The sequence below is a fragment of the Podarcis gaigeae genome, assembly GCF_964106915.1.
Source record: "Podarcis gaigeae genome assembly, chromosome: 6".
NCBI lineage: Eukaryota > Metazoa > Chordata > Lepidosauria > Squamata > Lacertidae > Podarcis > Podarcis gaigeae.
In genome coordinates this window covers 47679443-47692939 of record NC_139682.1, presented here as the reverse complement: position 1 = coordinate 47692939, position 13497 = coordinate 47679443, and the positions used below count along the sequence as shown (strand labels likewise).

The following is a 13497-nucleotide window of genomic DNA, read 5'->3' as shown; positions in this document are numbered from 1 at the left end:
TGTGTGAGGCAGAGCATGGCCACCATGGCTAGCAGCCATTGACAGCCCTGTCTTCCATGAATTTGCCCAATTCTCTTTTGAAGCTATCAAAGTTGGGGACATCACTACCTCATGGGAGAGCAAGTTCCATACATTAACTGTGTGACGAAGCACCTTTTTTATCTGTCCTGAATCTTCTGACATTCAGTTTCATAGGATTTCCATGAGTTCTAATGTTATGAGAGAAGGAAAAAAACTTTCTTCTCTATCCACATTCTCTATGCCATGAATAATTTTATAAATTTCTACCACGCCGCCTCTTTTCTCTTAAATGATAGGGCCATTGGCCACTGCTCCTTATCAGGGCCGCAAAATTGGCTTCTCGCCTGAGCACGGCAGGCCTTCCCCTCCCTGGTGACTATACTCTGTGTTGCTCTTGTGGGCTGATTTCATTATAGGCTGTCAGCACTTGGCAGCTCCCCCCGCATCCCCGTCCCCCATCACAGTAGTGTGACAAGTATGCAGAGCAAATCAGGGAGCTCCAACTAACCCTTGTCCAGGGACAAAGAGGCCTTGGCTGGCTGGCTCTTTTGTGCTTGGCTAACAATAGGGATGGAGCTGCAGGGATTATGGACTGGGCAAAGCCGCGAAAAAGGAGGGAACGCTCTGTGTTACCATCAGCATAACCCAAGTGCATGCTGCCTGGATAACACCCTTTGCCAAGAAACATCCTATCTATGGAAAAAAGAATGGGAAATGAGGCTTACCAATGATAAAACCTTTGCTGGGCTTCCCCCTGGAGGAGGTTTCTTTCCGGGTGTTGTTAGCAGAGAGATGTTGATGATAGGAGAGGAAAACACTGGGCAGTGACTGCTATGTCCCTTGTTTCCAGCCTGAACTAGAGGTCTGGAAAAGTTCTACAGTGAGCTGGAAAGTGAGTGGTGGGATCCCCACAATCCCTGGCAGCAAATAAAAGATGTGTGGCAGCTCCCCAGGTCAGCACTTTATCATAAAGCTAGACTAATTCTGGGGAAAGTAGCTACCTTTTTACAGAGGCCAGACCTGCCCTTCACTGTCATGATGAGGCTGGCTGTGCAAACAGTTCCACAACTATGGGCAATATAACCACTTTCGTGTGGATAGGTAAGAGCCTAAGGTAAGGTGCCATGCACCCCATGTATGCCCTACGTAATGTAACATGAAGAAATTTAACATCAGGAAATGACTCTTGTATGTATGAGATGTCCCTGAGGAACAGGTGCTCATCTCTTCCATTCTTTCATCCTAGTCCCTTTGATACGCTTTCACAGTGAGGCAGGCACACGTGTGTTAACATGCATAGCAAAGGTAAAGGGACCCCTGACCATTAGGTCCAGTCGTGGCCGACTCTGGGGTTGCGGCGCTCATCTCACCTTATTGGCCGAGGGAGCCGGCGTCCAGCTTCCAGGTCATGTGGCCAGCATGACTAAGCTGCTTCTGGCAAACCAGAGCAGCGCACGGAAACGCTGTTTACCTTCCCGTCGAAGCGGTACCTATTTATCTACTTGCACTTGACGTGCATTTGAACTGCTAGGTTGGCAGCAGGGACCAAGCAACAGGAGCTCACCCCATTGCGGGGATTCGAACCGCCGACCTTCTGATCGGCAGGTCCTAAGCTCTGTGGTTTAACCCACAGCGCCAAACATGCATGCCCTCCCTCAAATAATACTGGGAAACAACTCTTCTCCCTGCTCTTCCATTCAAGGGCACATGCTTCCCAGGAAGAAGTGATGCCGTGGCAATCTGCCAGGTTCAGCTCTTGACACAGATACAGTTGTTTTGCTGGTGCAGACAATTATCTCCTCCTGGCTTTTGTTAGATTGTAAAATTTACATTCCATCGGAGGGCGGGGAATGGCAACTAGGTGTGCAAATCCTTGTACAAGTTGGGTGGTGGATGTGGAGGAGAAGCAGGGGCTGCATTGCATGCAGGAACATACCTCTCAGTGTAGGGGCATCTGCTAGCATGATGCATAGTCTCAATGGAATGAGCATTCTGATGTACAGTTGCGCACGCATTGCCATCCGCAACTGCACATGTGCAACTACAGAATCGTCTGCTGTATGGTCTACACAACAACCCTCCTGGTGTTAAAAGTTTAAAAGACTTTTTAAAAAATCCAGCCAAATTTAAATGCATTTTAAAAACTTTTAATGCAAGCTGCTGGAGTTTTGTACTGCTGTCTTTACCATATTTTCGCTGCCGCTGTTTTACTGATATAATTGATTTGTACTCCGGTGCACTTTGTTTCGTGCCATACGCCACTTTGATAATCTTAGCAGAAAAGCAGGACAGAAATATGAAACTAAACAAAACTGAAAAAAGAGCTAGGCAATATAAAATCGAAATTGTGATACAGCCAGCCATAGTTCAGTTTGTTGCAAGTGTTTCCACTGCAGGAGCAGAGGGACAGGAACCCCACATGATCAGCAGTTATTTGGAAAAACAAGATCAAAGAAACTCTACAGACTTTTCATGGAAAAGCATAATGGAAAACTCTACAGAAGTAAAGTGACAGATTTTGCACACCTTGTGCCCAGAGGTATTGCAGATTATTATTGCTAGCTTCATATTTGAATTGGAACCTCAACCTGTTTCTTTTTAAAACTGCTCTCTGCATGAACAATGGAAAAAAACTTTTAATTTGAATCTCCATTGTTAAAGATGGTGGGAGGAATTCAACATGGAGCTAGAGCAATTGTTCTGTCACAGCACAAGCATATCCACTTGCCAGACAGAACAATAATAATAATAATGATAATAATAATAATAATAAATTTTATTTATATCCCGCCCTCCCCAGCCGAAGCTGGGCTCAGGGCGGCTAACAACAATCAAAATAGTTCAACATTCTAAAAACATTCATTATAAAATTAATTAAAATCAAATTGATGGCAACCATCAAGCAAAATTCTGTGCAGGTTGCCAGAGGAGGGGGTCAGGCTGCGCCCTGACCAAAGGCCTGGTGGAACAGTTCTGTCTTGCAGGCCCTGCGGAAAGATGTCAGGTCCCGCAGGGCCCTAGTCTCTTGTGACAGAGCGTTCCACCAGATTGGAGCCGCGGCCGAGAAAGCCCTGGCTCTAGTTGAGGCCAGCCTAACCTCTCTGTGGCCTGGGATCTTTAGGATGTTTTTATTTGCAGACCGTAAATTTCTCTGTGGGACATACCAGGAGAGGCGGTCCCGTAGGTACGAGGGTCCTAGGCCGTATAGGGCTTTAAAGGTTAAAACCAGCACCTTGAACCTGATCCTGTACTCCACCGGGAGCCAGTGCAGCTTGTATAGTACCGGATGAATATGATCTCGCAGCGAAGACCCCATAAGGAGTCTCGCCACGGCATTTTGCACCCGCTGGAGTTTCTGGGTCAGTCTCAAGGGCAGCCCCACGTAGAGCGAGTTACAATAATCCAGTCTGGAGGTGACCGTCGCGTGGATCACAGTGGCTAGGTCAGGGTGAGAGAGATAAGGAGCCAACTGCTTAGCTTGGCGGAGATGAAAAAATGCCGCCTTTGTTATAGCTGTAATCTGCGCCTCCATAGAGAGGGAGGTATCAAAGATTACACCCAAACTCTTAACGGACGATGCTGGCACTAATTGCACCCCCGCAAGAGATGGGAGTTGCCCCCTCAATCCCACATCGCTCCGTCCCAGCCAGAGGACCTCTGTCTTCGAAGGATTTAACTTCAACCGGCTCCCACGTAACCATCCAGCCACAGCTTCCAGACATCTGGTCAGTGTATCTGGGGCCGAGTCAGGATGGCCGTCCATCAACAGATAGAGCTGGGTGTCATCGGCATACTGATGGCAACCCAGCCCAAAACTCCAGACAAGCTGGGCGAGGGGGCGCATAAAGATGTTAAAAAGCATCGGGGAGAGAATCGCACCCTGAGGCACTCCACACACCAAGGAGTGGCGCGATGACAATTCCCCCCCCCCAAGCGCCACCCCGACCAGAGAGAAACGAGCGCAGCCATTGAAGGACTGTGCCCTGGATCCCCACGTCGGCAAGGCGGCGGTCTAGGAGTTCGTGATCGACCATGTCGAAGGCTGCTGACAGGTCTAGAAGAATCAGCAGCCCCGACCCGCCTCGATCCAGCTGCCTGCGGAGATCATCTGTTAGGGTGACCAGAGCCGTCTCGGTCCCATGACCAGCGCGGAAGCCGGAATGGAATGGATCGAGAGCCGATGTTTCATCCAGAAACCTACCAAGCTGTTCAGCAACCGCTCTCTCAATCACCTTACCCAGGAATGGAAGATTCGAAACTGGGCGGTAATTGGATAGATCTAAAGGATCTAATGATGTTTTCTTTAAGAGCGGACGCACCACTGCCTCCTTCAGTTCCCCTGGGAATATCCCGGTGCCAAGGGACAAATTGATGATATCACCCGGGGGGGCCCGCACCTCGTCTGGACACGCTCTAATCAGCCAAGACGGGCACGGGTCAAGAGGACAGGTCCACTCCTCTCCTTCCCCTGCACACTGTTCTTGAGTTCTCCTGACCCCGACCAATGTCAGAGCTCCAATGGGGGTAAAGGCAAAAAGGGGGCAGACTGCAGGCATGTCAGGGTGGGATTAAGGGTAGGTAGAGGTCTCTGTTCTCTGCCCTATGGTATTCTGTAGGGTGCAGTGCCACAGGCAGAATTATCCCAGGTGATCTAAGTGGTCCTACAGCTCTATACAGGGCCACGTGGTTTTTCAAGGAAGCTGGTCCTGGCTTGTTCAGGTCTTTATATGTTAAACATGATCTGGAACAAACGTAGCTGATCAGCAGCCAGAGCAGTGCCTTCTGCACAGGTATAATATGATGCAGCATTCTAGATCAGGCTTCCTCAACCTCAGCCCTCCAGATGTTTTTGGCCTACAACACCCATGATCCCTAGCTAGCAGGACCAGTGGTCAGGGATGGCGGGAATTGTAGTCTCAAAACATCTGGAGGGCCAAGGTTGAGGAAGCCTGATCTAGATCATTCCCAAGAAAAGCTCCACACAGAGCACATCGCAGTAGTCCAATTGTGAGGTAACCAATTCATGAATCTCAGTGGCCAGGAAAAGGATGCCATTGGTGTACCAACCTCTGCTGACAACAGCTGTCCCTCACCACAGAGGTTACCTGAGCCTCAAGTGACAAAGATGGATCTAGGAATGGCCCCCATGTATGTGTCTGTTCCTTCGGAAGGAGTGCTCTCCTCTCAAGAACCGATGAATTCCCCAACTCCTGGAACTGAGAACCACTCACCCACAGTCTCTATCTTACTCTTGTCCAGACCACCAATGCATCCAGGCACTGGTTCAAAAAAGTCACAGGCTCTCCTCTTCAGAAGAAGGAAGTATAGCTGGATGTCAACAGTATCCTGATGACACTATGCCTCAAATCACCTAATGCTGCTCCCACTGACTTCCTATGGAATAGGTTTGGTTCTCCGTTCAATGTAAGTAAGTTATTTGTTGTGTAATTATTTTGTAATCACTGGAATTATTTTTGCTATAATATTGTACAATACAGCTGCTTCTTCATCTTCTTTTTCCTCCCATTCTAATAAACAATTAGCACTAATTGCATATTAGCATGGGAGGGGGGAAAGAAAAGAAGAAGGAGCAGCACCATACCATGTCTCACAGAAGCCACAAATAATTTGGCTGTAGGAGGTGATAATAACAATCAGGCGGAGGATATTCCATCTTTGTCTCTCGCAAAATGGAAAGATATTTTTCTTCCTGAGATTAAACCTCTGGAGCAAAGTACTAAGCAGAAATTAGAAGTTTCTGATTAAAAAAATAAATCAAAAAATCATGCGACCAATACTGAATTTAAAATAGATGCAACCAGTGCTTTTTTGCCCCCTAATAAATGTTTAGGGGTGCTCTCATTTTGAAGTACTCATATTGAAATACTGCCCCTCAATGAAGACAATCTTAGATCCACAAAATGTTTAGGGGTATGCGTCCCCCTGTGTCCCCCCCCAAAAAAACCACTGGATGCAACAGAACAAGGCTGGCATCCAATGTTGCAAAGAATCAGAATAGTGGGGAAGGTGTATGTTTAGGACAAAAAATTAAAGTTAAGAGTAAACCATTATTAAAATTTCTAAGCAAGGTGAAGAGTTGGAGAATAAGCACTGCAAGGATGAGTCCTTTGCTGATTTTAATTACAGTGGTACCTTGGGTTACAGACGCTTCAGGTTACAGACTCCGCTAACCCAGAAATAGTATCTCGGGTTAAGAACTTTGCTTCAGGATAAGAACAGAAATCACACAACGGCAGCGGGAGGCCCCATTAGCTAAAGTGGTACCTCAGGTTAAGAACAGTTTCAGGTTAAGAACGGACCTCCGGAACGAATTAAGTTCTTAAGCCGAGGTACCACTGTACTTATTGGGTGGAATTTAATGTCACACCCCATAAACAAATGTGAGACACTTTCATATTGTTGCTCACAAGCTTTGGATTTGCATTCTGTCTACACTCTGGAGCTAGCTTATCTGAAAGCACATTCCAAGGTCAGTTTCAGTGAAGTCAACACATAGTCTGAACACAAGCAGTGTACCTCTTCAAATAATAATAATAATAATAATAATAATAATAGCAGCCTTGGTTACTATCCTTCCCTGCTTACACAACAGAAGTCACATAAGCAATGGCTACCTCACCCAAATCCTTGGGTTTTCAAAAAGATAGGAGGTGGAAGTATATAGGTGGGTAAGATATCTATCATCTATCTATCTATCTATCTATCTATCTATCTATCTATCATCATCTATCTATCATCTATCTATCTCTATCTCTTTGCATCCCTTGTTTCTGGCTCTACCCACGTCACCTCCTGAGACGCTGAAGAGACGCAAGAGCATGGAGGTGAACAAGGAGGCCTCTCTTCAGCCCCTTCAGCCTCTGTCCAAGAGATGCCTTCATAAGGGCTCTGACTGCAACTTTAAGGAAGAGCTGGATAGCTCAGTTGGTTAGCATGTGGTGCTGACCACGCCAAGGTTGCAGGTTCGGGACAGCTGCATATCCCTGCATTGCAGGGGGTTGGACTAGGGTTCATGGTGGCTTGCCTGATTACATGGTTCTTTACCTTAACCCAAAGCTGGGATAGTTCAGCTGGTAAAGCATGAGACTCAGGACTGTGAGTTTGTGTCCAACATTGGGCAAAAGATTACTGAGCACTGCAGAGGGTTGGACTAGATGACCAACTCATGATCACTTCCAACTTTACAATTCTATGAAAGCCTGTCCTCCCCATGATCTGGGATACATATAGCAAAGGGACAGATGGAGCATTGTTGAAAAATCTCCTTTTCCATACTTGTTCATGGCATGCAAAAGAGAACTCTTGCCTGTTTCTTCTAGATTAGGAAGCATCAATTATTCTTTTTAAAGAAGAATCCAGCTTGTGCGATTTAATTTTTCTTCATTCAGTAATACCCACATACCACACTGCTGTACAATAAAAAGGATGGAGGGGGAAACCTTCTGTGTTATTATTTTCAGCTTAGAGGAGTCAGAACATCTGGTTCATAATCAAATGGGGAAGTTTTTTTCTGAGGGAGAAGCCTGGGGCCAGAGGAGATTCTGCTGTCTCCATAGAGAGCAGGTTAATTGTTCCATGCTAGCAACAGTGAGAATACTGGTATTTTTAGTTGTCAGATGATAGAAGGAGTGGGAATGTTTTTCTCATTGATACCTAGCAACTTGAAATTTGAACCTGGCTGGAATTGCCCTCACTGGGCAACACTGAAACATACAACCTGTTTCACCACAGGCTGTTTATGCAAAGAACTGTTTGGCAGAATTCAGACTTGGTGATGGATGGCTTGCCTTGTCAGATTTTGTCTGACTTGTCGCCAGAAAACAGACTCTTGAGATTACTTTCCAGCTTCAGCAGATAAATATTAATTAAAGGTACTTTTCAGCTTTAGCAGAGAAATATGAATTACAGGTAGGGTGGGAACCTTTTAAATTATCAATTTCCCAGAAAAGGAAAACTGTTTGCATGCACACCCAAGAGGAAGGAATCCTCTTTCTACAATGATTAGGAGCTCTGAAGATACCTGGCAGTGGCAGTGGGTCTTCTTACTCTTAGGCTGTGCACACACACTCCCCTTTACTCTGAATCTAGTGCACTCCTACCACTGGTTTGTGAAGCAGTGTCAGCCACATTCCAGACCTATCCTGCAGTATCTTGAGAAATGCTGCTGTTTGATGCATTTTGCCCTAAACCACCTATACTCTGGAGCTGGAGGAGGAGAGGGCAGAGGGTAAAGAAGGAGCCCTTTCCCTATCTTTGGGCCCCCTGGGAAACTCAACAACAAACCTATTGTGCCTGGAGATGGGTATGGAGGTTGTGGCTGGGTGGGATGCAGTTGTGGGCAGCCTGAGGAAATGTCATCCATTTTGGACCTGCCCCTGATGGGCGTGCCTGGGGTGGGGGGCTGGGTTGATGTCCAGGGGCTCTTCCCATCGTGGGACTCTTGTGGGTGACCTGGAAGATTGCTTGGACCCTGGGCGAGAACCCGGAGGCGGAGAAGGAAGGGTACATCAGATGGGAAATGAATTGTTATTGATTTTTATATATTAGTAACTTTGTATTAATGTAACCCTTTTATATGTAACTCTGCATTTTTGAAATATTTTGTTTAAGTTGTCTGTTTCAGGGTTTTTTTGTACACTGATTAGAGGTATTTCTTATATTCTAAGCGGTATAGAAATTAAATAATCAATAATCAATCCAACAACCAGCTCCAATCCCATTTGAAAACATAAGCCATATGAAGACATCCATGCCTCCTCTTCCCACTGGCGTGGACAGACAGCTGCAGACTTGGGGACACATCCAGCCATATTGCTATGTACAATGATGTCAAAATGAGATTTCAAATGCAGCGCGGTGGTGAACAAGCTTGCAGTGTTTTAAGCTGCTAATGTACACACAGAGCGAGCATCCACACTTTCACTTTATCTGTATTTTGATCATACTGTGTACTGATTTGTTCCCCAGGTCTGCGAGCTTTTTTCTTTGTTCTGTGATATTCCTTGCAAAAATCTAATCTTACCCACTGAACTGAAGCTCAGTTAAGCAAAATCTCTCTTCAGATTTTCTGTGCATCTGATAAGAGCTGATTCAGGGGGTAGGACAGGGTTTTTGCAAGGCGCAGCCACAGAACTACAATAAAAGCTATCAGACCCGGAGGAATTAATCGGTACATGGTTCAATCAAAATACAGGTCAAGTAAAAGTGTAGATGAGCCCCCAGTCTTCTTCCCTGGGATTTTCCTGAATACATTTATTTTAGTTTTGCTTTTTTAAAGAAGAAGAAAAAGGAAACTTGCATAGAATAGTGGCAAACAGGGATGCAAATCAGGAAATCCCATTTGAATCTTGCCTCTGCCACGATCTCACTCAGTAGGTGATATGAGTCAAGTTACTCCCTGTGTAGTTATGCCTACGCTATATGACATGTGTGGGTTTCTAAATGTCAAAATAAAATAGATTTTTTAAGAAAATAGAAATGGTAACAATAAATGCAGCAGAGGTGTCCCAATGCCTCCTAATCCAGAATGCTACAAAGAGCAAAATGATGTTTGAGGACATGGCAGCTTCTGCCCTGGACTCCACACACACACACACACCCCCGGCCCCAAAGCCAAGTGCTACTTACGTGAGGGCGATGGTGAAATGGAATCGCTGTCGCAGTCCCTTGAAGGTGAGGAAGGAGTGGGCTGGGAAGCTGCGGGTGCTCATCTGGCAGTAGGGCTTCTCATAGTCTCCTGACAGGCAGTCACACTTGAACCCGCCCACCAGGAGATTGACGCAGGTGCCGCCGTTCTTGCAGACCCCCGGGGTGCAGCGACCCAGGCGGGAGTTTACCTCGCAGTTCTCCCCTGCGGCAGAAGCAGAGAGCAGCCATCAGTAGCTTCAACACAAATATACAGGAGCTTCACCACGCAGGCCCCAACCTTCTCGTGGTCAGGAAGGGAAACAGTTCAAAGCAGCTCCAGGCCAACCAACATTGAGGGATGCAGTGCAGGGCCCTCTGGAAGGATGTGCGTTGATGCTCGCAGGCTGCCTACGGACAGACCCTTGCTAGGTAACTCATAAAAAACTGCTGAAGTGCAAAGTGCTTTAAAACCTTATCTTTATTCATCATCACCAGAACCCCGTGGGATGGATCATTAATATTCCCATTTCACATACTGGGAACTAAGAGACTAAGAGGATAAGTTCCCAAAGGCCAATCAATGCATTTCATGGCTCAGCAGGGATTTGAAGCCGGCCTGTCTCCAGAGGGCCAGTCCACCAAATGCTCCACCAACTTGCAAGATGAGCAGCAGAGGCAGCAGGCAGAGCTGCACAAAGGGGGCAGCAGAAGCATCCAGACAGAAATAAGGAGCAGCAGGGAAGAGACTCAGCGAGAGCATGACCAGGAAGAGTTTAACGGTGTTATCCTATGCAGCACTGAAAGCAGTGGGACTGACTTCTAAGTAAGAATGCTTAGGGTTGCCCTCTAGAGCTGCACTCTTAACCGGACTTGAAGCAAATCCCACTGAACTTGCTGGGGCTCATTTCTCAGTCAAGATGCTCAGGATTATGCTCTGCATCTGAGCGCATCTCTGGGAAATACATTATCCCTCCTCACCAGCCACTGTTTGCTCCAGAACAGGACTGGCCAAAATATTGATATATCACCTAAAACCGTTTTGAAGTCCATATCATGAAATCGGTTTCACAATTTTTGACCTGGCAATATATCGCGAATCATGATGTGGGTGTGTGTGAACTATGCAAAAATCACAATTAAGAAAACTGTGAAGACGTCCAATGCTTCTATCGATTCCTGCAGCCCCTGTTAACTCTGCCAGTTCTGCTCTTCCCTGCCTCCTGCAGGGACAGCAAATCACAAGAGCAAAAATCACAATGCAGGAAAACCATGAAGCCAGCCAATGCCTCTACATGGCTCCATCCTTATTTCAGACATTGCAATATATCATACATTGCAATGTTTAGCTGGTGATATATCACAATGTTGTAAACCACATATCGCCCAGTCCTATTCCAGAAGGAAATGGTCATGGGTTTCCTGATGTCATGTCTGCTAAATGGGAAGGATCCCAAATTTTGGAGGTTCATAGTTAATAAAGCTTTGGGAAGGAGGAAAAGTTTCCCCAAAGACAGACGCTGCAAGAGGCAGCATTTTTTACATAAGGCTAAGGAGAAAGAGAAAACAAGAGTAGGGATTTGCTAGAAAGTAACTGTGAAATAGGACACATATCACTGAATCACGGTATGTATGATTTTGAAACCTTCAATACAATAAGCTTCTGGTATCACTGGGGTTGTCTAATACAGGCAACTGGGTGTTTAACCGTTCCTTTGGAGATAGGAAAAGAAATATGGTAAGTTGAGGGGTTTGTCCCTATAAGGGGCAATTGCCAAGAACCAGATCAAACCTTTCAACTGCTGGCAATAAAAAATAATCTGAGATGCAACAACTTTGGTGTTGCAACAAAGATGCTCATGGGCTGATGGGAGATGACAGCCAAACGCTCAGCTGATGTATTCTTTCTTTTTAATTAATTCACCTGTCAAAGCTTTTAATACAGCAATTATGCAGGGAGGCCCCCCAAAAGCTCAAGGCCATGGTCCTGTCCTCAGATCTGTGGTTCAAATCAGCAAAACAATAGGTATTGGCCTCAGGATGAAGCCATCACAAAATGTGGATGTGTACATCATTCATAGCCCTATTGAGGCATCTATCTTCCTGGTTAAAGCAGCACACAATGGGAAAGTTTGAGAGAAGTGTGCTAGCTCTGCCCCCCGCTGCCCTTCACAAGTTGGGGGTGGGGCAACGCACAGGAACACGAAACAAATGGAGCAGGCTCCCCACTGCAGGTGCTTCCCACCTGAACTCAAGGAGGGAGGCAGGGCAATGCTAGCACCCCCATCTCCTTCTCCCACCTTCTCTGTGTTGTTAGTGAAGGTGGTTACTCTAATGACAAATGTTAACATGAAATCATAGAATTGTATCATCCAGTCAAACCCTCAGCAATGCAGGAATATGCAGCTGTCCCATATGGGGATCAAACTTGCAACCTTGGCATTATCATCACCATTCTCTAACCTACAGAGCTATCCAGTGCTGACATATTTATTTTGCTATTTTGTTTTACTATTGCATTGATGTCCCAACTTTTCTCCAAGTTAGCAAAAGCAACATACATGGCTCTTTCCACACTCCAATTTTAACACAACAGCCCTGTGAGGTAGGTCAAGCTGAGAGAGACTTGGCTGGCCCAAGGTCACCCAAAGAAGAAGAAGAAGAAGAAGAAGAAGAAGAAGAAGAAGAAGAAGAAGAAGAAGAAGAAGAAGAGGAGGAGGAGGAGGAGGAGGAGTAGTAGTTTGGATTTGATATCCCGCTTTATCACTGCCTGAAGGAGTCTCAAAGCGGCTAACATTCTCCTTTCCCTTCCTCCCTCACAACAAACACTCTGTGAGGTGAGTGGGGCTGAGAGACTTCACAGAAGTGTGACTAGCCCAAGGTCACCCAGCAGCTGCATGTGGAGGAGCGGAGACGCAAACCCGGGTCCCCAGATTACGAGACTACCGCTCTTAATCACTACACCACACTGGCTCTCTACACCCAAAGAGCTTCACAGCTGAGGGGGATTTGAACTCTGGTCTCCCAGGAAATAATTCAACACTCAAACCACAACACTATATTCTTTTGCATTATTTAACTCTTTTCTATAGCCAGAATGGCTAAAATCATACAAGGGCTTGTGAGCCCAAGGGCTGGAGTTCTTTAGGACAGTATCAAAGATCTTAAGAACTAGCTCAGTCAGTAGAGCTTGGAACTCTTAATCTCAGGGTTGTGGGTTCGAGTGCCCTGTTGGGCAAAAGATTCCTGCATTGCAGGGAGTTGGACTAGACGACCCTTCCAACTCTACAACTCTATGATTCTTGAAGTTAACAGTTTTGATATCAGTTTATACTTTATCCCAGAGGCTAACCTGAGTTTGGTTGTGGCTGGAACTTATCACTAAAGCAAAATGAAAAATTAGCATACAAATTAGAAGCTCATCTTAACACCATAGCATAATCTCAGGTACTGTTTCTGGTCAGAAATATATAGTCCCTGCCTTTTGACAAAGTGCTCTGTATGCAAACACACATATATTCACATGCATACATATTATAGGAAGTATTTTTAAATGTTTTATTTTCTTCACCTCCTTTCTTGGAAGCCATTCTTAGGAACGAAAGGGGTTATAAAAATAATTTTATAAACGAAACTGTACTTTTCTGACCTCACTTTGTCCACAAATTCAGGTTTGGGGCTGAATTTTAAGAGTGTAAACCTTGGACAGCAAGCTGAGTTAGCACCACTCAGTCTAATTTCCCAGAGTTCTGGAAAATCCCGCCTGCTTTGGTGAAAAAGTTGACTAGTCAAAAGGTTTGCAAATGTAGCAGGCTCTGATTGAAAAGAACA

General features: G+C 45.7%; 1 protein-coding gene across 4 annotated transcripts in view; it reads right to left on the bottom strand.

Moving 5' to 3' along the window:
* CELSR2 (cadherin EGF LAG seven-pass G-type receptor 2) overlaps positions 1-13497 on the bottom strand; it is a 110645-nt gene that overhangs the window by 45498 nt on the left and 51650 nt on the right. For all 4 annotated transcript variants that reach the window (XM_083745162.1, XM_083745164.1, XM_083745163.1 and 1 more), the window contains exon 3: positions 9670-9892. In XM_083745162.1, coding sequence (XP_083601288.1) covers positions 9670-9892 — 223 coding nt within the window. The remainder of the gene's footprint in view (positions 1-9669; positions 9893-13497) is intronic.